Source organism: Microtus oregoni, unplaced genomic scaffold, assembly GCF_018167655.1.
Source record: "Microtus oregoni isolate MIOR12 unplaced genomic scaffold, Mior012 000112F_000, whole genome shotgun sequence".
In the NCBI taxonomy this organism is placed as follows: domain Eukaryota; kingdom Metazoa; phylum Chordata; class Mammalia; order Rodentia; family Cricetidae; genus Microtus; species Microtus oregoni.
Window position 1 is genome coordinate 570,528 of NW_024544730.1, and position 26,793 is coordinate 597,320.

Here is a 26,793-nt window from a genome sequence, read left to right on the forward strand (position 1 = left end):
GATGAGCACATATATAAAATATCCATTCATATATAGATATACATATATAGATGTATGTACATGTTCATGTCCTTTGGCTATATCTTAAAATTGGAAGAGCTGCCAGTTATATACTGTAGATTGAGTTGGGAAGTAGGTTTGTTCATACCCACAAGTTAGTCTTGAATTTTTATACTTTCGAGTTCACCGTTTGCTTTCAGCCACATAAAATGTCGAAGTAATTTCATCTCCATTTTCTTTCTGTAAAATTTGAAATTAAATTATTTCCTGAAGTTAGTCATATGCCTGTGAAATCAGTGACCATCCATTCCTCAGCTGGTGTCTGCTGTGACTCTTTTTTCACAGACATTTATTTTTTCTGTAATCTGGAGCACTGTGCTGTTGAGCCAGTATGATCAGTGCCTCTGTGGCTCTCTGCATTGTTTTTTTTTTTTTTTTGGTGTATGTACTGAACTTTTTGAGCTTTAAGTAGAATTCCTTACATGTTTTTACTCTTTGCAGTTAAGGTCTTTTCAGAGTTTTATATCAGAGGATGTCTTCAGATCTAGCACATGAACTAGGATGTTCATGTTGTCTCCAGATTTTTAAAAAATAATTAATTCAAACATAAAGCAACAACAAAAAGCCCTCTGCAGTCCTGATATCCTGCTTTTTCGTCAATCAGAAAATGCTCATTGTGAACTTCCTATCATGGCCTGGAGTGTGATGGTAGTAAATAGATATCTGGACTGAGGATCACTCAGCGTAGCACGAGTGAGCGATATACTCTGCGGCTTGCTTAGGTCAAGCCCTGAGCGTGGGGCTAATCATTTGCTGCTATGTTTAAACAGAGTGTCATTTCTCTCACTGTTTCCCTTTATTTGTATGGGTGCATTGGGCCCAGAGCACAGACGATAAGATTTTCTAAATTTAAGCACCAGTATTCAACATCTACTAATGAATCTAGACGTTTCCTGGAATAAAAGAATTCGTATACAATTGTATGCCTCTTATTTAAAGATTTATTTTACACATGTATGCATATATGTGTGTGCTTGTGTGTGTGCATATGCATCTGTGTGTGTGACATGTGTAAGTACTTGTGAACTCCGGAAGAGGAGGCCGCTAAATACCCTGGAGTTGAAGTTACAGGCAGTTGGGAGCTGCCTGAAGACAATGTGGGTTCCAGGAGTAGGTCTTGGATCCTCTGCAAGAGTAGAATGTGCTCTTAATCACGTGGCCATCTCTCTAGCCCCTAAACCTCTTTCTTTCTCAGTATTCATTGTGAGGACCTAGAAGAGAGCAGTTTACTTTCTTCATTAGCTCAGCTGAGGAGGTTGATAAACTCGAGAAGCAGTGACGAATGTAAAGCAAATTTTAATATAAGCAGTTTTTGTAAATACTATGTTTTGGTTTTTCTTTTCTTTATGAACCTGTTTAGTATAAACTGTGTGACAGGCTACTTTTTTTTTTTTTAAACAACAGCAACTAATTTCTTTCTTTCCAAAGACTGCACTAAGTATAGGATAGAGAAGGGATGTGTAGTATTCCTATCAACACAATCTTAATCCTACTCTTTGGGATATTAACCTAGTCTTACACTACAGGGACATTCACATCATTGTTAGCTTAGTTTTTTTTTGATTTTTACTGACAATCTTTATTCAAATTCAGCTGATTAAAAGTGTTTATTGGGCATCTGCTGTTTGATTGTTACATAAATATATTCTTTTTTTTTTTTTTTGGAGGTTGTCTGGGTTGTACTTTTTATTGCAAAATATCACCCTATTGACCCAAAAAGGCTTCCACTCGAAGCAGAAGCTCATAACACTTGGCATAATTTTGCTGCTCCTCAATTTCTCCTTTAAGGATAGTTCTTTTCCTTGCTGTACATTCTACTGGCCACTTCCATCTTCCTCCTTTGAAGCTCAGCCCCTTATGGGAGCTCCCAGTCAGCATTGATTTCCAGCATGAAAGGTACTGTTTGGTCTCTGCTCACTGCAGAGATGACTAATACATCTTTTTGGCTGTGACAGGTCACTTTTTAAGGCAATATAGACCATTGTGTATCATGATAAATGCTGAAGAGCTGTCAACTGCTTTGTCAAGTAAAACGTCATCAGAACATGACTGCCTAACCAAGGACTGAAATGAGACTAAAAGATACTAAAGATCTGGACAGTAAAGCCCTGAGAGCACCCAGCAGTCCCCACCCTCCTGCCCGCAGTGCTGCCAGCTGCCTTGGAAGGAAGCACTGTTGTTACAGCTAATCTTAGTCATTATCAACCTCAACTATGAGTAATAAGACTGAGACACTCAGCCTGGCACCATGGGCACAAACTGTCACTGTAATGGAGCTTTAAAAACCATAAGATGGTTCTATATAAGAAGCATATGCTTCTGGGATGTGGCTCAGTGGGCAAAGCAAGTGTGAAGATCTAAGTTCAAATCCCCAGAACCCACATGAAAGCTGATCGTGGTGGTATATCTGTAATCCCATTGCTTCTAGAGATGAGCGGTGGAGAGAACAGGTTTCCCAGAAGCTTACAGGCCAACTAGCCTGGTGAATGCAGCAACAAAAAGAAAGGTCCCATCTCAAACAAAGTAGAAGGCAAGGACTGACACCTAAAGTTGTTCTCTGATCTCCATGCATATCTCCTGTATTCTCATTCATTCTCCCCTTTCTCCCTCTCTCTCCCTCCCGCCCCCTCTCACACACACAGATATATGGTTTCACCCACAGGATACTAATAGATGTAACTTGTTCACGAGATTGTCACCGAGAAGAATAACTCCCAAGGAACATCCTTACAACAAAGAAGATAGAACATTTGTGGAGTTGTGTGTTGTTAAAGGAGAAAAGGGTGCACAGGCAGCAGGCAGCAATGATACAGGACCCGGTGTGGTTCTAATGTTGGGATGTAAATAACACATGGTAACCATGAGAGATATCATCTGTGCCATGGGACCTTCCACACAATCATCAGAAGAATGAGCAGAATAATGTAAATGGGGCTAGTGACTTTTCTTCACTTTAGATAGGGCTCTGATAAAAGCCAAAGAAATAATTCGACTGGTGTAGCTTAGTGAGCCAGTGAGTTTAATTGGGGTTATTTATAGGATCCTGAATGAAAGGCTTGCCTATATAAGCATGGGCAACTTAGAGACAGCTGCACCGGTGATGAAGAGCCCTTCCTTTCCAGAAAGTAACTTATTTTTGACCTAATCTTGTGAGGGCCTTGTATGAGTAATCACAGCTGCTCTGATTTCAAGATGACGATTTCCATATCACACCTAGAGGACAGAGTTTCACAGCGAAGGGATGGTTCACTGCACCGAGGACTGACTAGGAAACACTAGGACTGACTACTACATATGACATACTTCCTTCCTGCTCCATTCATAGGAGCCCTAAGTAGTTATCAGAGTTCTCAAAGCCTCCTATGAGGGTGAATTGATAGAAACTGACAATTTATCCTACCTTCCTTGCTAGAACAGGAATGAAGATCAAGGAAATAAAAACATGTGAGCAACAGCCACCTTTCTGTAGGTAGCTCACACCTTTACTTCCCAGCACAGAAACCCGGAAAGCCTGAAGCAAGGTAGCCATGACAGTGCCAGCTGAGAACATGCTCCCAAGGATGAGCAACTTCTGGCTAGCCATCTCTGCCATCATCTGATTTATCACCGGATGTGAAGAAATGAATGGAAATTCATCTAATCTGAACAGAGAATTCTCAACAGAAGAAGTTCAAATGGCCAAAAGACACTTAAGGTCATGCTCAACTTCCTTAGCGATCAGGGAAATGCAAATCAAGACAACTTTAAGATACCATCTTACACCTGTCAGAATGGCTAAAATCAAAAACTCCAATGATAGCCTTTGCTGGAGAGGTTGTGGAGGAAGGGGTACCCTCATCCATTGCTGGTGGGAATGCAAACTTGTGCAACCACTTTGGAAATCGGTGTTTCGGTTTCTCAGGGAATTCGGGATCAACCTACCCCAGGACCCAGCAATACCACTCTTGGGAATATACCCAAGAGATGCCCGATTATACAACAAAAGTATATGCTCAACTATGTTCATAGCAGCATTGTTTGTAATAGCCAGAACCTGGAAACAACCTAGATGTCCTTCAATGGAAGAATGGATGAAGAAAGTGTGGAATATATACACGCTAGAGTACTACTCAGTGGTAAAAAACAATGACTTCTCGAACTTTGCATGCAAATGGATGGAAATAGAAAATACTATCCTGAGTGAGGTAACCCAGACCCAAAAAGATGAACATGGGATGTACTCACTCATAATTGGGTTCTAGCCATAAATAAAGGTCAGTGAGTCTATAATTTGATATCCTAAAGAAACTAAATAAGAAGGTGAACCCAAAGAAAAACATATAGCTATCCTCCTGGTATGGGAAGTAGACAAGATTGCCGGGCAAAAAATTGGGATCTTGGGGGTGGGGTGGGATGGGGGTAAGGGGAGATGGGGAGAGAAAAGTGAGAAGGGTAGGATGGGGAGAACTTGGGGAAATGGGATGATTGGGATAAAGGAAGGTTAGATAGGGGAGCAGGGAAGCACATATCTTAATTAAGGGAGCCATCTTAGGGTTGGCAAGAGACTTGGACCTAGAGGGGCTCCCAGGTGCCCAAGGCCAGGTCCCCAGTTAGTTCCTGGGGCAGCTGAGGATAGGGAACCTGAAATGACCCTATCCTATAGCCATACTGCTGAGTATCTTGCATATCACCATAGAACCTTCATCTGGCGATGGATGGAGATAGAGACAGAGACCCACACTGGAGCACTGGACTGAGCTCCCAAGGTCCCAATGAGGAGCAGGAGGGAGAACATGAGCAAAGAAGTCGGGACCACGAGGGGAGCACCCACCCACTGAGACAGTGGGGCTGATCTATTGGGAGCTCACCAAGGCCAGCTGGACTGTGACTGAAAAAGCATGGGATAAAACCGGACTCTCTGAACATGGCGAACAATGAGGGCTGATGAGAAGCCAAGGACAATGGCACTGGGTTTTGATCCTACTACATATTCTGGCTTTGTGGGAGCCTAGCCAGTTTGGATGTTCACCTTCCTAGACCTGGATGGAGCGGGGAGGACTTTGGACTTTCCACAGGGCAGGGAACCCTGACTGCTCTTCAGACTGGAGAGGGAGGGGGAGAGGAGTGGGGGGAGGGGGAGAGGAGTGGGGGGAGGGGAGAAGAGTGGGAGGCTGGGAGGAGGCGGAAATTTTTTTTTCAATAAAAAAAAATAAAAATTAAAAAAATCACAAAACAAAACAAAACAAAACAAAAAAAAAGAAGTCCATTACCAAGGGATTGGTTTTGCTTAATAATAATTATTGGATAAAATAAAAGAAAAACCCAGAAAAAAAAGAAGACTGACACTGCCTGTTCACCAGACAACTTGAAGCATCTGCATTATGGAACCTTTGTTTTCTTTAGATATCTCTTTTGGTAATGATATATATACTTTTTAAGATTAAGTCTGCCTTTTCTTATACCTTTAAGATTATTTCACAGCTGGTCAGGATGAGATTATTAAGAACATCATTTTAAATGTGTAGCCTCAAGAAGCAGCTCCCTGGCTCCTGGATCATGACTGCTTAAGTTTACACTACAGTATTTAGCCTCCTAGTGGGTATAGTTACTTTCTCCATGATATTCAGTGCTTGGAATGATATAAGAAAAACCATTTTGTTTCTCCTCCACTACCTCTGGTGTGTGGCAAAGCATGTTCCATTTATAGCAACTAAAAATTCCAGTGGCTTGGTCCACCCTAGCAGATGACAGCAGGGCTGGTTTGAGGGATGCCCTGGGGAAAAAAGGCTCAGTAGTTCTTCCTCATTCTGAAAATGTTACACTGTTTCTCCACCTCATCCTTCTCTACTAAAAGCCTCAGCAATACGACATGAAGCACAAGCAGGTATTAATTCTGTTCATGGGGTCATATCAAGCACTAAACTGTTTACTCCTCGTGACTGAGGGACTTGAATCAACAGAGGTATCACTTCCATACTTTCTGTTCTGCCACATGACTGGCCTTTTCAGAGTCCAACAATGTTTTTATTAGTGTTGAAAACTCTAGAATAGGCCATCTGGAAAGCTCACTCAGCATCTGCCCAGAGGAGGTAGATGGAGAAGAGGAAGAGAGAAAGCTATGTCTTTTTAAGTTAGGCATGGAAGTTGGGCAAGCAAGCACATGGCAAAAGGCAGGTAGCTTCAGAGTAAAAAAGAATACCGGAGAAAGCATACTGACACTCTGGCCAGTATCTGAAAGAGAGAAACCAAAAGGGAAAATGACTTTTCTGAATTATTCAGAAGACTGGGCAGGGTTAACTCAGCTGCACAGCTGCACCTCTGCAAATGACTGATTCTTTTTCAGGGCTCATTGTTGGAGTGATCCTGAGGTATGGCACCCCTGCTACCAGCGGACATGACAAGTCACTCAGCTGTACTCAGGAAGATAGAGCCTTTAGCACCTTATTAGTGAATGTCAGTGGCAAGTTCTTTGAATACACTTTGAAAGGAGAAATCAGCCCTGGCAAGATCAATAACGTGGAGCAGAATGACATGCTGCGGAAGGTGAGCTGGTACCAGGCTGTCTGGGACAAAGTTCCAGATTCCCTGGCTTCATCTTGACCTTTAGGAGAAAAACCCTTTCTAACTGCTGGAACTTCAGTCACATTCCTGGCTCACTGTTTTCTAGGGTAGTTTCTGTGTCAGGATGAGGAGAAGGAAGAGCCAGATTGTAACTTTGTCCCTTCAGCTTTCTGACCTTAACTAGCTAGGATCTGTAGATACGGGCTGCTGCTTATGCAACATGTTTGTACATCCCGCTTGCCTTGTTTTCTCTTAACCTTGCTGTGCCTTAGAAAGGAGGCTATCTTTCTTAAAATAATATTAATTTCCCTTTTAGCTTAGTCAGTATTCTGAACTGTAATTCTTAATTCTTCATGGCTTTCTTTACATAGTCTGAAAATATTTGACTGCTTGAACTTATTAGTGACTGATGCCAAAGACTTACCTAATCTTCAAAGGAAGACAGGCTTGTTTTAGGGAGAATTTAAGTGCAAGCACTGTTTTTCAATTTTAAAAAATCCAGTTTTTTCTTTTGAGAAAGCCTCTTAAAATGTAGCTCAGGCTGATCTCAAAATCAGTCTTCCTGCCTCAGCCTCCGGAGTGCTAGAATTATAGGCATTCTTCACTATGCCTAGCTTTAACATTGTTTTTCATTTGATTATGGAGTAGCAAAAATGCTTCAAAAAAGATTATAAGCCTCTCATGTAAGTGATTTCCAGGATAGACAAGAAATCAATATTAAAAGATTTATTCATGTGGATACATTAATTGACTTTTATTTCAGTTAATTATTTTAAATATTTAGCCTACCCTTTCTCCCTCCTAAAAAGGTTAGCATGTTTGGAAATGCTTAGTTTCTTTGGGTGTACTATGATTAGCGCTGTAGATGTTTCAGTGTGAATTCCTTATATCAACAACTGATTTCAGTCTCTGTAGAGTTACTGAACTTCTGTTGATGATCAGGAAGCTACTGACCTCACTGATAACTTTGTCTAGGCCACATGAAGGATTTCAGAAGACTGTTTCCTCAAAAGAGACTTAAATGTAGTAGAATTGTATCTAGAAAAGAGCGCATTAATAGTCTGGAAGTTAATGAAGACTCAATTGCAATTAAACCTTCATGAATATGTGATAAAAATCAAGATGTTTTTCTTTTCTGTTGAAAAACATTGGCAGCAGCTTTCTGTGAGTTCCTGAAATTGCCTCAAACTGTTAGGACTTAATATGTATTAAGATAGAACACTGGAATCTTATTCAGAAGTGCTGGGGGAGGGAGAGATAGAGAGGAAGATCTAGAGAGAGATAGAGGGAAATCGTGGCTTCACTGCTGTAATGATTTAACACATTGGTGGCTTTTGTTTTAATCAGGCACTTTAGTCAATGGCTTTCAATATTTAATAAATATTTTCAGTTTATCTTAATCTAAATTTTGACTTTTTTTCTTTTTAAAATTTCAGGTAACATTTGATCCAGAGGTATTTTTCAACATTCTGTTGCCTCCAATTATTTTCCATGCTGGATACAGTTTAAAGAAGGTATGACCATTTTGCCATTAATTTCTTAAGAGTCTCAGTGTCAATTGACACTAGTGTTTCCCCTAAACTCTCAGATTTCTGTGCTCTGTACCCACTCAGAGATCATAGGTGGCTTCATCATCTGTGATTCATCTGTTTTAAAATCTAGAGCTCTTTCATACCACCAGGAATGTAACATGATATAGCCACTTTGGCAAGCAAGGTGATAGTTTCTTGTAAAACTGAAGTCCAAGTTGTCTTAAGGGAACAGCTTCACTGCTGAGGATTTCTTGAAGAGAAAGTAAACTTACATTCACACAAAAACTTATGCCACATTCTTCATACTATCTTATTTGTAATACAAAACCAAAAAAAAAAAAACCTAAAATGCCTTCCTGTGGGTAATGGTTAATTAAACTGTAGTAGATCCATACCATAGAAAAACCTTCAGCGATCACATGGAAAAAATGTTTGCTGTATAATCTGGATAGATTTATAAGGCATTCTGCTGAGTCAGAAAATCCACATTCAAGGTTATATGCTGTATTACTTTATGTAGCATTACAGGAATGACAGAATTATAGAACTACAGAACAAATTTGTGGTTGCCTGGGATTAGGGATGATGGTAAAGTACAGTTTGGGGAGAGAGATCACAAGGGATATTTTTGTAGTCATGGAATATTTCTTGTATGTCCAAGGATGGGGTGCAGAGCCTTTCATACATGCTAGATGAGTGTGATGCTCCAGGTCAGTTCTGTATCTTGACTGTGGCAGTAGTTATACAATCTGCACATCTGATAAAATTATACTGATATTGTACTAATGATAGTTTCCTGGTTTTAGATACTTTCCTATAGTTGCATATGTTACCATCAGTGTAGGAAAGTGGATGAAGGGTACACCAACCCTTTCTATACTGTCTTTGCAACTTCAGTAAATCCATTGTTAGTTCATAAGTAAAAAAAAGTTTTAAAGAACTTGACTATCCCCCTTATTGAGGATCACTGTACTTGACAGCATCTTAAACCTAAACTACTGTTTATTTGAAAAACCAAGTATGTTTACAAAACATAGGTAGATCTTTCTTTCTCTCTTCCCCCATCCCTCTCTCCCTCCATCCCCCCTCTCTCTTTCTCATTGTGGGAGTATTGTGTGAAGATTACCTCCCCAAAGGCCTTCCTAGGGTAATAGCCCATTTCAACTCTAAAGGAAGACTTGAGACAAACCTTCCAGGTCCAGAGAAGAGAGATCTTGGCTGACAGTAAACATAACATCTTTATGAACCTGAAAATAACTTCTAAATGAGGAAACTCTGGATAGATTAATTGGGAAAACTGTATTAGGAACATAAGAGAGGGTATCACTATAGAATATTCCGACATTCAGCTGATAATAAAGGAGTACTCAGAACAGTTTTGTGCCAGGAAATTGTATGGGGAGGGAGGAGTTAATCTCGGTATGATTCAGGCACTGTACACCTCATTATTTTTGAGACAGGGTCTTTTATTGGCCTGAAACTCTGTAAGTAGACTAGACTGTCTGGTTAGGGAGTTCCAGGGACCTGCTTTTTTCAACCTTCTCAGTACCGGGATCACAAGTGTGCACCATCATGCCCACCTTGGTTTTTTCTTGTGTGTCTGTCTGTGTCTGTCTGTCTTTGTCTCTGTGTGTGTGCGTTTGTGTTGTGTATACACATGAGTGAAATTACCTGGTGCGAGTGAGAAGGAACCACAAAACACACAACAAACTTGTTTATGAGTTTATTAGAGGGGGCGTGCACAGGCCTGGTGAATCCGTGTGCAGAGAGAGAAAGATGGTGAGTCCAGCTTTTTAAAAGCTGCCTAGCACATGCGCACAGGGGGTTGGCGTGACTACGTACATTGTACGACAGGGCTCACACGTGCATGCAAGGGCTTAGCTGAGTCATATGTGGATCTTGCAGGGGGCCCTTTAACATCCCTTGGGGCCATTAGGCACTTCTTTTGCCTGAGGGCTTGTCTGTACTTGCACGACCTCTAGAACTTGGAAGTATCAGCCTTATGTAGCTGAAATCATTACAGTATGTACTTGTTTGCTTGCATGCAGAGGCCAGAGGAGGGTGTCAAATGTTTCCTTTTGTTGCTCTCTGTCTTGTTGCATTGAGATACGATTTTTTTTTCATGGAACCAGAAACTCACTATTTGGCTAGGGTGGCTGATCAGCAAGATCTCATGAGCTACCTGTCTTCCACCTCCCAATGCTGGGGCTACAGGAAGACACAGATTTTTCGTGTGTGCTCTAGAGATTCAAATTCAGGTACTTGTACTAACAAAGCAAGAGACTTTACACCTGAGCTATCACACCCTTTTGTTTTATGTGGTATCTTCCTAGCCCTTGCACTAATAAATTTGACAAGTGAAATGAACAAATTCTCAAATTAATAAAACTTACCAGAGATAATATGGAAAATTCTATATGAAACAATTAACTGAATTAATAATTAAAAACCTACTACAAACCTACCTGGCTTCATTAGTGGACTCTACCAAGCATTTAAGGAAGAAATAAAACTGTCCCTGCAGAACCTCTTTCAGAAAATAGAAGACGGAACACTTCCCAATTCCCTTTAGAAGAGGATGCCTGCTCAACAGACTAGATTTATTATTACAACAAAACAACAACAAACAGCAACAACAAAAACAACACCACCCCCAAAATCACGGATAGCCAAAACAATCCCATACGATAAAGGAACTTCTGGAGGCATTATAATCCCTGACTTCAAACTCTACTACAGAGCTACAGTACTGGAAACATGTGGTAGGATGAGCATTGGGCTGCATCCTGCCTCCCGGCTAGCTTAGCCCCTGAAATAATCACATGGAAATTGTATTAATTAAATTACTGCCTGGCCCATTAGCTCTATCCTGTTATTGGCTAACTCTCACATCTTGATTAACCCATTTCTATTAAATCTGTGTATCACCACGTGATTGTGGCTTACTGGCAAGATTCTAACCTACGTCCATCTCAGGCCAGAGGTTCATGGTGTCTGCCACACTTCCTTTCTTCCCAGCATTCTGTTCTGTCTCTTCCGTCCACCTAAAGGTTGTCCTATCAAAAGGCCAAGGCAGTCTCTTTATTCAACCAATGGAAGCAATACAAATATAGAAGGACCTCCTACACAAAAAAACAGCCTGGTATTGGCATAAAAACAGACAGGAGGACAAATGAAACCAAGTAGAAGATCCAGATATCAATCCATACACCTATGAATACCTGGTTTTTGACAAAGAAGTAAAACAAAATATCAAATGGAAGAAAGAAAGCATCTTCAACAAATGGTGCTGGCATAACTGGATATCAACATGTAGAAGAATGAAAATAGATCCATATCTATCACCAAGCACAAAATTCAAGTCCAAATGGATCAAGTACTTCAACATAAAGCCAACCACACTGAACCTCACAGAAGAGAAAGTGGTAAGTATGCTTGAACACATTGGCATAGGAGATCACTACCTAAATATAACCCCAGTAGCACAAACAATAAATTTGGGAGAAACAATAAATGGGACCTACTGAAACTGAGACGTTTCTGTAAAGCAAAGGACAAGGTCAATAAGACAAAATGGCAGCCTACAGAATGGGAAAAAATCTTCGCCAACCCCACATAGGACAGAGGTCTGATCTCCAAAATATACAAAGAACTCAAGAAATTGGTCATCCAAAGAACAAATAATCCAATAAAAAAGTGGAGTACAGACCAAAACAGAGAACTCTCAACAGATGAATCTAAAATGGCTGAAAGACACTTAAGGAAATGTTTAGCATCCTTAGTCATCAGAGAAATGCAAATCAAGAGAACTCTTGAGATTCCATCTTACACCTGTAAGAGTGGCCACGATAAAAAACACTGATGACAATTTATGCTGGAGAGGTTGTGGGGAAAGGGAACACTCCTGCATTGCTGGTGGGAATGCAAGCTGGTACAACCCCTTTGGATGTCAGTGTGACGATTTATCAGAAAATTAGGAAACAACCTTTCTCAAGACCCAGCAATACCACTTCTGGGTATATACCCAAAAGATGTTCAATCATACCACAAGGACATGTGCTCAACTATTTTCAAGGCAGCATTGTTAGCCGGGGGCGGGGGGTGGTGGCGCACACCTTTAATCCCAGCACTCGGGAGGCAGAGGCAGGCAGATCTCTGTGAGTTCAAGGCCAGCCTGGTCTACAAAAGCTAGTTCTAGGACAGGCTCCAAAGCCACAGAGAAACCCTGTCTCAAAAAACAACAACAACAACAACAAAAACAGCATTGTTTGTCATAGCCACAACTTGGAAACTACCTAAATGCCCCGTGACTGAAGAATGGATAAGGAAACTGTGGTACATTTACACAGTGGAGTACTTACACAGCAGAAGAAGAAACCAAGACATCTTGAAATTTGTGGGCAAATGGATGGATCTAGAAAACATCATATTGAGTGAGGTAACCCAGATTCAGAAAGACAAATACCATATGTACTCACTCATAAGTGGCTTTTAGACATAAAGCAAAGAAAACCAGCCTACAATTCACAATCCCAAAGAACCTAGACAACAATGAGGACCCTAAAAGAGACAAACATAGATCTAATGTACATGGGAAGTAGAAAAAGACAAGATGTCCTGAGCAAATTGGGAGCATGGGGACCATGGGAGAGAGTTGAAGGGGAGGGGAAAGGAAAGGAGAGGAGCAGAGAAAAATGTAGAGCTCAATAAAAACAATAAAAAATAATGGCTAACATTTTGATAATCTTTGTTTAATTGTGGGTGTTTGGAGGATTTTTGCTTGTCTATTCCTATTAAGTACTTCTGAATCTCAAATAGAAATTGCCTTTGCCTGTTTTTAAAAGATCTTACAAACAGGTATAACCTGCTCTTCATCAGGAGACCCCATGGACCTGATGAATTGTAAGAAGTGAGCATGTGTGCATATGTGTTTGTGGTGTTCATTTTGAAGCTAACTTTTGAATATGCAGAACCCCATCAGAGGGATATTGTAATTTTGCAACTTTCTGAATAATCACTGCATCTTAACATTGATTATAAGTTTTTACTATAGCAAACATGGCTATCTTGAATCAAATTCATTACCATTCTCATTTATCCACTCCCAACTCTGTTGTTCATCTTTTTCAGGCTCCAAAGAGTAAACCAGATGAATATAAGGTGATATCTCGAGTCCAATGAGCGTATATTTCGGAGTCTGCTTTCTGCCATCAAATTAAGTAGAAAGTTTCTCAGATGATACTTTTTCATTTATTTGTTTCAGACTTTTATCTTTAATGACCCTCTAAGATCCCACTAAAGTAGGGAGTACTTGGCAGAACTGTGAAATAAGATGGCTTTTGTCCAGTCAAAAAAATTGGTTTACATATATAAACACTCAATTCAGTTCATTATTTTTAGCCTGAATTGTTTTGTCTGAAATTCATCAGGTTCTTGGTTACTTGGTTAGTGATCAATAGTGCAAAGGATATTTTAAAACCACGCTGTTTAAGACTGAATAGCATTATTTAGGAGTGACTCCTGATATTGCTAGATGTATAAACCGTGTGACATATTAGGTTTTAGAGGCTTTTAATGTAAAGTTTTTGCTTATATGTTTGATTTTTTATTTGGCTTGCTACCAATAATTACTATAATTCCTATTTTTTTGTTTTATTCAGAGACACTTTTTCAGAAATCTTGGATCAATTCTGGCCTACGCCTTCTTTGGGACAGCGGTTTCCTGCTTCATTATTGGGTAAGTCTTCCTTTGTGGTATAACCAGTCTAACATAGTACCCAAAGGAATGAGATTCATCAATATAGTGTAGAAAGCAGTATTTTAATATTGTATGAAGATGGAAATTAGTATAGAGCATTATCCTGTGTAATATGGTAGTTGTTAGCTGCATGTGGACGTTAAATTTAAATTAAGATGCTCAACATCCTTAACCATCAGAGAAATACAAATCAAAACAACTCTGAGATTCCCTCTTACACCTGTAAGAATGGCCAAGATCAAAAACACTGATGACAACTTACGCTGGAGAGGTTGTGGGGTAAAGGGAACATTCCTGCATTGCTGGTGGGAATGCAAGCTGGTACAGCCCCATTGGATGTCAGTGTGGCAATTTCTCAGAAAATTAGAAAACAACCTTCCTCAGACCCAGCAATACCATTTTGGGTATATATCCAAAGGATGCTCAATCGTGCCACAAGGACATGTGCTCAACTATGTTTATAGCAGCATTTGTTGTAATTGCCAGAACCTGGAAACAACCTAAATGCCCATCGACCGAAGAATGGATAAGGAAAATGTGGCACATCACACAATGGAGTACTACACAGCAGAAAAAAATGACATTTTGAAATTTGTGGATAAATGGATGGATCTAGAAAACATCATATTGAGTAAGGGAACCAAGATCCAGAAAGACAAATATGTACTCACTCATACTTTTAGACATAAAGCAAAAAAAAAAAAAACAGCCTACAGTTCACAATCCCAGAGAACCTAGACAATAATTAGGATCCTAAGAGAAACATACATGGATCTAATCTACATGGGAAGTAGAAAAAGACAAGATCTCCTGAGTAAATTGGGAGCATGGGGATCATGGGGAGGGTAGAAGTGTGGCAGGAGGAAGAGAGGAGAGGAGGGGAGTAGAGAAAATATATAGCTCAATAAAACAAAAAAATTAAGAAAAATTAAAATTAAATTACTAGATCATAATTTCTTGTAGCATTCTATGATAAAAACATAGTGTCTCTTAGTCTAGGGCAGGAGCATGAAATTTACATGAAGATGGAGCATCTTTTTTTTCTGTTAATTTATTTTTAAAAATCTGTCTTTTCTCAGTTTACATGCCAAATCCATTTCCCACTCCTTCCCCTCCTCCTGCTCCTTCCACCTTCCCCCCACCCCTCATTCTACTCCCCATTCACCTCTCAGAGAGGGTAAGGCTTCCCACGTGGAGTCAACAGAGTGTAGCACATTGATTTGAGGCAGAACCAGGGTCCTCCCCACTATATCTAGGCTGAGCAAGGTATCCCTCCAGAGAGAATAGGTTCCAAAAAGCCAGAACAAACAGTAGGGATAAATCCTGGCCTCACTGCCAGTGGCCCCATAGTCTGCCCCAGCCATAAAACTGTCAACCACATTCAGAGGACCTAGTTTGGTCCTATGCTGGTTCCCTCACTGTCAGGTTGGAGTTGGAAGGCTTCATTATTAGCTCAGGTAAGCTGTTTCAGTGGGTGTCCCCATAATGGTCTTGACCTCTTTGTTCATATTCTCACTTCTCCCACTCTTCAACTGGACTTTGGGAGCTCAGCCCAATGCTGTTGGAGCATCTTTCAATACAGAAAGTAAGCTAACGCTCAAAGGACAGACAACCATAAAGATACAAGTCATGTCAAAGGAACTCAAAAGCTAACCTGAAGTTCTCACCATAGCCAGAACCCATAAGTATCTGAAACACAACAAAATAAATAACTTTCAATTAGATTATCATACAGAATATAAAATAAATATTCCTGTGTCTATACATAGAGAGATAATTTAATGAAGAAATAAACAAGAAGAGACATTTCACATGCCAAATTGTAGTTAAGTGTTATAGATATATTCCCTTCAACTAGTCCCCCTATCCCCACCTCTTCATTCCAAGCTAGCTTTGAGTGTGGGCTGCATGTTGTGGCTTCTTCTGATGAGGATGCTACAGAAAGTAGGGAAAATAGAGAGCATGGCAGACACTGCAAGCCTTGTTGTTATTGTGTATCCTTGAGATTTGTATTGTTGTTATTGTGTATCCTTGAGATTTGTATTGTTGTTATTGTGTATCCTTGAGATTTGTATTGTTGTTATTGTGTATCCTTGAGATTTGTATTGTTGTTATTGTGTATCCTTGAGATTTGTATTGTTGTTATTGTGTATCCTTGAGATTTGTATTGTTGTTATTGTATATCCTTGAGATTTGTGTTGTTGTTATTGTGTATCCTTGAGATTTGTATTGTTGTTATTGTATATCCTTGAGATTTGTATTGTTGTTATTGTGTATCCTTGAGATTTGTATTGTTGTTATTGTGTATCCTTGAGATTTGTATTGTTGTTATTGTGTATCCTTGAGATTTGTATTGTTGTTATTGTGTATCCTTGAGATTTGTATTGTTGTTATTGTATATCCTTGAGATTTGTATTGTTGTTATTGTGTATCCTTGAGATTTGTATTGTTGTTATTGTGTATCCTTGAGATTTGTATTGTTGTTATTGTATATCCTTGAGATTTGTATTGTTGTTATTGTGTATCCTTGAGATTTGTATTGTTGTTATTGTGTATCCTTGAGATTTGTATTGTTGTTATTGTGTATCCTTGAGATTTGTATTGTTGTTATTGTGTATCCTTGAGATTTGTATTGTTGTTATTGTGTATCCTTGAGATTTGTATTGTTGTTATTGTGTATCCTTGAGATTTGTATTGTTGTTATTGTGTATCCTTGAGATTTGTATTGTTGCTACTGTGTATCCTTGAGATTTGTATTGTTGTTATTGTGTATCCTTGAGATTTGTATTGTTGTTATTGTGTATCCTTGAGATTTGTATTGTTGTTATTGTGTATCCTTGAGATTTGTATTGTTGTTATTGTGTATCCTTGAGATTTGTATTGTTGCTACTGTGTATCCTTGAGATTTGTATTGTTGTTATTGTATGTCCTTGAGATTTGTATTGTTGTTATTGTGTATCCTTGAGATTTGTATTGTTGTTATTGTGTATCCTTGAGATTTGTATTGTTGTTATTGTGTATCCTTGAGATTTGTATTGTTGCTACTGTGTATCCTTGAGATTTGTATTGTTGTTATTGTATGTCCTTGAGATTTGTATTGTTGTTATTGTGTATCCTTGAGATTTGTATTGTTGTTATTGTGTATCCTTGAGATTTGTATTGTTGTTATTGTATGTCCTTGAGATTTGTATTGTTGTTATTGTATATCCTTGAGATTTGTATTGTTGTTATTGTGTATCCTTGAGATTTGTATTGTTGTTATTGTGTATCCTTGAGATTTGTATTGTTGCTACTGTGTATCCTTGAGATTTGTATTGTTGTTATTGTATGTCCTTGAGATTTGTATTGTTGTTATTGTATATCCTTGAGATTTGTATTGTTGCTACTGTGTATCCTTGAGATTTGTATTGTTGTTATTGTATATCCTTGAGATTTGTAGGAAGAAGGGCGCTTCGCCTCCCTGATCATTTACCCCAAACACATCAGCTTTATCTGGAAAAAAAGGCAGACAAATCTCAACTGGAGGGTACCCTGCAAACTTTCTGTCCAGTAGTGTTCAGAATTGCCAAGATCGTCAAAAACAAGCAGTGGATGAGAAACTGTCTCAAGAGATTTAATGACTAAATGCCATTTGGTAGTTTCGATGGAATCTTAGAATAGAAAGGTGATATTTTTAAAAATGTACAAGCAAATCTAACTGTAATAAGGACTTTAACAAAAAATTAGTTGGAAAACTGGTGATAAAAGGCAAGGACCTTCTAGTTTATTCTTTAAAAGGATGGTCTTGAAGTATCTCCTTAATGGGGTGACAGATCACTGAAGGACACAGGTTCTCTGGCATACATTAATGATGATGGGAAGCAAGATGGTGGTAAGGCTGGCAGACAGAAATGTACCATGTAGGTGTAGGTTTTTACTAAAAAGGAATGGAGAAGAAAGTCTACTTTTAAGAAATCTTTGAAAGGTATGAACGTGAAAACCTTTGATAAGCAGCGAAGAACAAATCATATCTGTTCTATGGAGTGGTCATGGACTGAAGTTGAACTGATTGGAGCAACACCTGGGCACACACTAGGCAAGCATTAAGTTCTAGTTAATTCTTCTCATAAGGATTCCAGTCTACAGTGCAAGCAATTCTTTCACCACTAGCCAGTCCACTGTTGTAGTCACTAAAGACATAAGGGAAGACAGTGACATTGTCTTTACTATCACACATCTTATTAAATGGTTGGCCTTGGTCTTAGTGTACATGGAGTTAATTCTATGTTATTTTTATTCTTTTAAACCTTGCATTTGCTGTTATTATTGGTACATGCACACAGATACATACACACATGTGTAATACATGATAGGTTATTTTTCAATACTCATTACTCTTTCCGATTATAATCTGCCATGTAGGAAGTTTGCTCCAGCCAAACTGAAATATTGAACTTGGTGATCCCTGTTAGAACATCTCACATTCTGCCCAATATGAGAGGGGCTATAGCTAGCCTGCCTCACCCAAAGAGAACAAGAGGCCAGATATATCAGTGGGGACACTGGTGATCTACTAGGACATTTCAAGAGGGTTGTGTCTTTATCTTCTTTGCACTACTTCTTGATGGAGATATTAGTAATATCAGTCTCTCTAGCTTCACCCAGCCCCTTAGTTTTTATGACTTGAGCTATACTATCTTATAAGTCTACATTGTAGTCATTTATTATACATTATTTGAGGCTCTACCTTCTATTCTCCTCTATCACCCAGTTGCTTAAGATCTTTTAACTTCATGACTCATCAAAGATCATACCTCACAGATGATATAGTTGTTAATGAGAACAACTTTTAAGAGTGAAATATTCAGGGATTGGGATGTAATTCAGTTAGTGCAGTTTACCTAAAATGCACAAAGCTTTGGGTGGTGGTGGGTTATATCTGTAATTATAGCACTTGAAAGGCAGAGGCAAGAGAATCAGAAGTTCAGGGCCATCCTTGAGTGGATCAAAAGTTGAAGGTCATCCTCTGCTATGAGGTAGCAAGTCAAGGCTAGATTAGTCTACTGGAGACTTTCTCTCAGTGCCCCACCCCCATGCATGCACAAAAAAGCAACAATAACAAAAAAAGTATTTAGATACTTCTGCAAGATAATAACTATAAACCATTGTTTGGTGTCAAAGTTCTATTTGCCTATGTTCCTGGTAAGTGCCCAACCATAGAAACTGCCCATGCTTTCCTGAATCTCCCTTAATGTGCAATGTTCTAATATCACTCTATTACTGTTTATATGTCAGCAAAATGTTCCCCTGACACTGTTTACCTCTCATCCTACAGAAATCTTATGTATGGGGTGGTGAAACTCATGAAGATTGTGGGCCAGCTCACTGATAAATTTTACTACACGGATTGTCTCTTTTTTGGAGCAATTATCTCTGCCACTGACCCAGGTAATTTGACATTTGACTTGATCATTGTGTTACTATATTATGTAAATCTTGTAAAGTTAAGAGCAGTTATTGACTTTTTTACAGTGGAGAGACTGTGGCATCAAGAGATGATGGAGGAAGTGAATGGTAGTTAGATCTGGTCTACAGACCTAGTTCCAGGACAGACTCCAAAGCTACTCTGTCTCAAGACATCAGAAAAAAGAAATGGAATTAATTTATAGACCTTCTCTCCTGTACCTCAAAAACAAACAAGATAGCTTGACTCCAAGTTAGAATATATAAAGCAGAGTAGGGGCTGGAGAGATGACTCAGTGGTTAAAAGCACTTGCTGCTTGCATAGAGGACCCAGGTTTGATTCCCAGTATTCACATGGTGGCTCACAACCATCTGTAGCCCCAGTTGCAGGGAAAATACCCATACACATAAATTTTTAAAGTTTCCCAAAGTATCAGCTATTAATTTCTCTAACGTCAGCTCTTACAACTGTGTTTTCCATGTCTGGATTCAGATGTAGCTTTAAAAAAATCCGCATGAATATATGTATTCACACATATATATATATTCCTAAATATAATCTTCTGGGTTCATATAATGTTACTTGTATGTACGATTTCAGGGCTGTGAAAACAGAGACCATGAATTTGAAGGAGAGTAGGGATGGATATTTGGAATGAGGAAAAGGAAGGGGGAGGTGTTGTAATTAAGTTGCAGTCTCAAAAATAAAAAAACCAATTGCACATGTACTGAAAGTGTAGGAGAGTTCTTTTCTTGTCTTATTCCCTAAGCAATACAGTATAACAACTACTTACATAGTATTTACCTTGAATTAACTATTACAGCCAGTTTAGCTAGACTTTCAAATGCAACAGGGTACACATAGGTTTTATATACACTTATCATTTTATATAAGGGACTTCACCATTTATAGATTTTGGTATCTCTGTGAAGAAGTTCCTGGAACTGATTCTCTTCACATAATGAGGATTGACTGACTATACATCTTAGAAATAAATTACAGAGAAAGGGTTGGTCTAGTCCTAACAATGGAGGTATAAAAATCTTGATGTTTCTGTTCTTGCTTAGATGTGCAGAAGCATGCATGTGTAAAATACTCTCTAACATTCTGAATAGTAATAATCCTTTATTTTTATTTTTTTTAAAAGAAAACAAACGATTTCTGGGAATCCACAAGGATGACCCCGCCTAAGACCCTAAGCAATAGAGGAGAGGAGGCCCGAACTGGCCTTGCCCTATTGAATAGCATGGTGCTAGACAGTTGTATAGTTGAATCTCACTGTTCTAAATTCAATAAGTTTTTTTTTTACCACCACATATTATCATAGACTCTCTAAATAGGTATTGAAGGATTGACTGCTTGAGGAACTTAGTTTGTGAAAGGGTGAGATTGTGCAGTCTTGGCCTTTGTGTTAAACTTTCACTGGGCCAGTCACTGATCAGCTGTCTTGGGCCCACTGTCCCTTATTCCATTGGCAATCTCATTATAAAGTAGAAGTAGTGGTTCCTGTTTCTAAGGCTCTTGTGAGAATGAAATGCAGCCCTGCATATAAAGCACTGAGCATAATGTTTGGTGATTATGTTGGCCTCTGTGCACATCAGACCCAGGCAGAGAGTTCTGCTTTCTTCATGTTTGTTTAAAAGATAAATAATAGATCCTCACTCCTCAAACATGCTTCTAAAAACCACCCCGAAAGGTAACTTTATTTAAATGTTAAGCTGTCTGTGACTGTGTTCAGAGAAGAATCTGTTGAGAAATAGATTCTTCATAAGCCCGAGAAGGGTGTTTACAGTGTCTGAACATATATCACTATTTATATTTGTGTGTAACTTTATCATTATCATCTTATTAGTACCATCACCAAGTAATATGAGGTGAGTGTGGTAAAGATTACAGATATTGTTTTCTGAACTATTAGTATTGCTTCACTTAATTGGATAAAAGGCCTATATTTCCAGATCACCTAAGTAACAGTTTATTCCCTTATAATGCATTTGTGCTATGTTATAAAATAATGGAAAGAAAGTATTACTTTTATTTGATATGCTATAAAATAACAGAAAGCATATCATTTTAATTTGGCCTCTGAAGATTGGTATAGTAAGAGTTCCATGTAAATAAAAGTTCTAGAAAATTGGATGTTTAAACTTGTTAGATATTGGTACATTAACTAACTGCTTTTTGAATGGCTAGCTTTTCAAATGTAGGCTATTTGAAATGTTTTACTAGCCTCCTAAAAATCTGCTGTTGGAAAACTTGAGCCCAGAGTTAGAGGATGCTGCTAAACCACCACCACCACCACCAATAGTGAAGCCAGTCAATCCCTTAACCTCTACATTTTACAAAACAGGTTATTTACTGGACAGCTGAGGGTGGAGGTGACAGAAGCAAGTCTCAATCCTCTTCCCTGAGGCTAGGAGAGGGGCTGTGTAGAGATAAAGCAGCAGGGTGATTTAAGACACGGGGAAACGTGGCTGGAGGTGAAGTAATCAGTGATCTAAACACATGTATAATCAATCTTCATGGGACACATGTTCAGAAAATGGTAGTGCTAATATCACCTGCATAGGCCCAAGTGAAGACTTGGCGGTATGAACAAAAATGCCCTTGAAGTTAATACTTTGTCTTCTGCTATTATTGTGACCTCCGTGTGAGAGATATTACCTGCATGAAACTAGTATGGGGGTGAATAAATTACAATAATATGGTTTGGTTGTGTGAATTCCAAAATTAGTGATTTTAAAACTTAACAGAGCCAGTGGTGGTGGTGGTGTTCGCCTTTAATCCCAGTACTCAGGAGACAAGCGGAGCAGGCAGATCGCTGAGTTTGAGGCCAGCTTTGTCTATAGAGCAAGTTCTAGGATGGCCGGAAGTGTTGCACAGAGAATAAAAAGAAAAAAAACAAAACAAAAAAAGGAAAAAAACCCCTCAACTGAAAGCAAGTAACTAAGTGGGAATGTGGAGGGCAGAATAGAAGTCAGTGTTGGTGGGCATAAAGGGAACTAGACCAGCTGCACTTGTTTGATTGTTTGCTTTTGGAGACAGGGTCTCTCACTGTAGCCCAGGATGGCTTAGAACTCACTTGTATAGCACAGACTGACTTCAGTACTGCCTCGACCTTCTTAATGCTGGGATTACAGGTGTGAGCTAGCACATCTAGCTGTTTGCTTAATGATTAAATTTGGGGATCTGTTTGCGAAGTCTTGGAGACTGAAGCTTTTTGATAGTCCTGAGAATGGTTCTTTCTCAAGAAAGCCACTGAGATGGTTTTGAGCAGCAAAATACACATATTTACAACTGTAACCACTCTTTTGATAAATGCCCAACTGATGATTATAGCCGATAGAGCAAGAAGTTGGTTTTAAGGGGATGACTAGATCAGATTGGCTTTTTGTTCCTAAGTCATCAAACACCAATTTTAGTATGGAGTGGTATTGACTGGCAGGAAAATATAAGCTTCTTATCCCTGATTATACTGTACCTGACTCAACATATCAATCTTTGGTTTTCTCATTGAAAATGTCACCATATATGAGGGGTTACAGCCCTCTCCACTTGTGATTGCTATCATGGGATCCATATTTCATCTTTTTAGAAGGCCATTTTAGGGCTGGGCAGTGGTGGCACACGCCTTTAATCCCAGCACTCGGGAGGCAGAGGCAGGCGGATCTCTGTGAGTTCAAGACCAGCCTGGTCTACAAGAGTTAGTTCCAGGACAGGCTCCAAAGCCACAGAGAAACCCTGTCTCAAAAAATCAACAAAAAAAGGGCCAATTTAGATTGATCTGTCATTGAGGAAAGGGAATATAGGATTCCATCTTCTAGTATATCGGTAGAAAATGAGTGCTATTTCTTCTTGTGACTCAGTACGAAATGATTCTCCTAGTCTTTTCCCCACTTCGAGACAGGGTTTCTCTGTAGCTTTGGAGCCTGTCCTGGAACTAGCTCTCGTAGACCAGGCTAGCCTTGAACTCCCAGAGATCCGCCTGCCTCTGCCTCCCGAGTGCTGGGATTAAGGGCGTGTCACACAATGACCTGGCTTCCCCCAGTCTTAATTTGTGTGTACACGCATGTATGGAGGGAGTTGCCGAGAATCAAACTCTGAGCACACTGGGCAAGTGTCTCGCCCATTGAGATATACTACTAACTAACCCTGTTACCCTCCATTTTAATCCTGTTTCTTATGTACCCCTCAGAGTCCATCAGCATAGCAGATTTTAAAATCTCTGATCCAAATTAGTTGTCCAAAACTAATTCTCTAGGTGTACCACTCAGTTGTTACCTTTTGAGATGTTTCCAGTGTGCCACCTACCTGGTCACTCTTCCTAGACCTCTTTTTTTGAGACAGGATTTCTCAATAGCTGTGAAGCTAGTCCTGGAACTAGATCTTGTGGACTAGGCTGGCCTCGAACTCACAGAGATCCACTGCCTCTGCCTCCCGAGTGCTGGGATTAAAGGAATGTACTACCACGGCCCAGCTATTTCTCTTTATAGCTCTTGGAATTAAGTCTATTTTGTACATAGAGATATGGGTACTTTATAGTGAACATTCACAAATATTGACTATACAAGTGATATTTCATAAACAAGTGATGTGTTCAAGAAAAGTCAATTGAATGAACAGATCAGGTTCTTAAGATGCTTTTCTTCTTCCTGTGTGTGCCAGCTATTCTGTGATCTGTAAAGGGTCTTGCAGTGGGGGGATAGTCTGTTGCATACTGTATTAGTTGCTTTGCATCACTACAGGAAAATGTTGGAGACAGTAACTTAAAGAAGGAGAAATGATTTTTCTTTGTTCATTTTGTTTTGTTTTGTTGTTTGTTTGTTTGTTTTTGAGACAGGGCTTCTCTGTATAGCCCAGGCTATCCCAAACTTGCTTTATAGACCCGGCTGGCCTCCAACTCAGAGATCTGCCTGCCTCTGCCTCCTGAGTGCTGGGACTAAAAGCATGCACCACCACCACTTAAGAAACCTCACTTTGGGAGGTTTAGGTTGAAAATCAGGTATTCCACAATGGTTTGGCCATCTGATAAGTGTGTAGGATGGCGATGGTGGAGGTATATGCTTAAGTAGGTGGTAATATCTCAAGCCAAGAGCTCAGAAATGGTGAGAAACTAGGGTCCCCCAGAACAGTAATTGAAGTCCCTTCTCTCAGAGTTCCTCAGCATCACCTAATGCTGCTTCCTAGAGGACCAACCCATTTTATGTGAAAGTTTACGGGACATTCAAATTACATCCAAAAAAAGGGCAAATCCCTTTCCCAGCCTGCTATCCCTACATCATTCTCTTTTGGATGCTGCCATCTACTGTGGATATTTCCTCACTGTTGTCTGGCATAGACTTGTAGCACAAAGTTCCTGACTTGCTTTCTAAGATGACAGCAGGAATAAAGAGGAGTTAAGATTCATACCAGATCTAGGTAACTGTCCGTTGTTATGGTATTAGACATGCTTTCATTGTCATGAGCAATTAACTGTGCTTTGTTTTTACTATTGGGAACTATAACATTTTAGGCAAGCTATGTTTAAAAGTCAAAAAGGCTTTTTGAAGTTATGTAATATAATCCTCCACTTTGTCAAATATGATAGTTATTTTTAACTACTCACTGATTGGTTTAAGAAACACTAGGGCATTAATAAAGAATACCTTTGAGTATGCCTATAAGGGTGTTTCCAGAGTAGATTAATGGAGGGTTAAGACATGCCCTGAGTGTGGGTGGCATTACTCCATTGAAAAGAGACAAAATCAGCTAACACGAGCATTCATCTCTCTTTGCTTCCTGATTATAAACACAGTATGATTAGCCAACTCATGCTCTTGGTAACATTCCTTCCCAGCACGACAGACTATATTGATCAAACCATGGGCCAGAATAAACCTTTCCTCCCCTAAGTTGTGCTTTTCAAGTCACAGGTAGGAGAAAAGTAACCAGTCCACCAACTCTTTGGCCTTTGCTGTGTGCTGAATTCTTCAACAGTTGATGGTTGTTGCGTGTCTTCTGCTGCCCCTTCACAACTACCTGCTGCCCTTTCCTCTCCCTCAGCCCTAGAAGCTGGCTTATATGGAACATGTCAAAGGTTCCTTTGCTTTCTGATTTCTCGGATTTGTCTATAGTGAAGCCACTGGAAGGAGGATGGAGGTATAGGAATCTTTCAGACCAGTTGTACCTCTTCATCAGAAGTAACAGCTCCTATCAAGGAACCCAGTCCCTACAACTCCAGGTTCTTTTAACTACTCCTTGCTCTTGAGCCTTCAGACCTATGGCTGTAAGTTCCCTGGTTCTGGCCTCAAGCACTGTCTTCTCCCTTCTGTTTTCCTGCACTCTTCCTACATTTTTATAAATGACCTCTTTATAAAGCTTTTTTTTTTAATTCTTGTTTTTTCCAGACAAGGTTTCTCTGTGTAACAGTCCTGGCTGTCCTGGAACTCCCTCTTTAGACCAGGTTGGCTTTGAACTCACAGAGCTCTGCCTGCCCCTGCCTCCCAGAGTGCTGGGATTAAAGGAATACATCACCATCTAAAGCTCTTCTTAGTTTGCTGTTTGAGTGTGCCATTTGTTTCCTTCTAAGACCCTTTCTGATTGATAGAGTCTGATGCCCAGGATCTCCTGCTCCTAGACTGCCAACTCTAGATACTGGTCATTTTTATTTGCTTCCATCGGTGCTGAGTCCCTGAATCCTCAATGTAGCTGATGTGGATAGAGCCCCCCGCACAGCAGTCTACAGTGGACAGATGACGTAACTGAGATTTGGTGGATTTCATTAATGAAGTATAGAGAAGCCCGTGCATTGCAGAGTTTTGTTTTCTTACCCTTAAATGGTAATATTAGCTGCCTCATAAGGTTTTATATGAACTGAATTAAATTAAAAAATGCTTAACATGGTTATCTGTTTTATGGTAAATCATCAGCATTTGTGATTATCATTGTTAAATTTTCTCCAGCAGCTGGATTTTTTTTAAAAAGGCAATTCTTATAGTATATACTAGTAAACTACTAGAGTCAAAGTTTTGCATGAGGAGGCCATAAATGTAATTCATGTAATAAATTATATGGAACACAGCTTTTTAAAAAGTCTTATCCCTAATGGTTTCCATGTTGTGTAAGCTGTCGCGTCAGGCCAAATGGGAGAAGTTGACTTTGTGTCTTGAGATAGCATCAGTGTTGTAAGAATATGTCCTCTAAGAAGCATTGCTGGCAGGCATGTAGCCTGTTCCTACTAGTTTATGTCATGATAAAGAGGTTATTCTGTTATTCTTCAAATCCAAATTAGGTGTTTATCTTTTGTAAATGAATTAGAAGTTTTGAAAAGGAAAGCATGTTGGAGGGAATGTTACTTCGAGATGTCCTTTAGTCCCTAACAAAAATACAGAAAACAGGACAGCAAAAGAAAAAAACCCATAAAGGAAATAGCAGACTATTGCAGTAGAAACAGTGAGGCTTGGATATAAAAATAGCACCTC

General features: G+C 39.4%; 1 protein-coding gene across 1 annotated transcript in view; it reads left to right on the top strand.

Annotated features, from left to right (window-relative positions):
• LOC121443683 (sodium/hydrogen exchanger 7) overlaps positions 1 to 26,793 on the top strand; it is a 157,572-nt gene that overhangs the window by 45,211 nt on the left and 85,568 nt on the right. The window contains exons 2-5 of the mRNA XM_041645485.1: positions 6,383 to 6,582; positions 8,037 to 8,114; positions 13,793 to 13,869; positions 19,205 to 19,317. Of these exons, the coding sequence (XP_041501419.1) occupies positions 6,383 to 6,582; positions 8,037 to 8,114; positions 13,793 to 13,869; positions 19,205 to 19,317 (468 nt within the window). The remainder of the gene's footprint in view (positions 1 to 6,382; positions 6,583 to 8,036; positions 8,115 to 13,792; positions 13,870 to 19,204; positions 19,318 to 26,793) is intronic.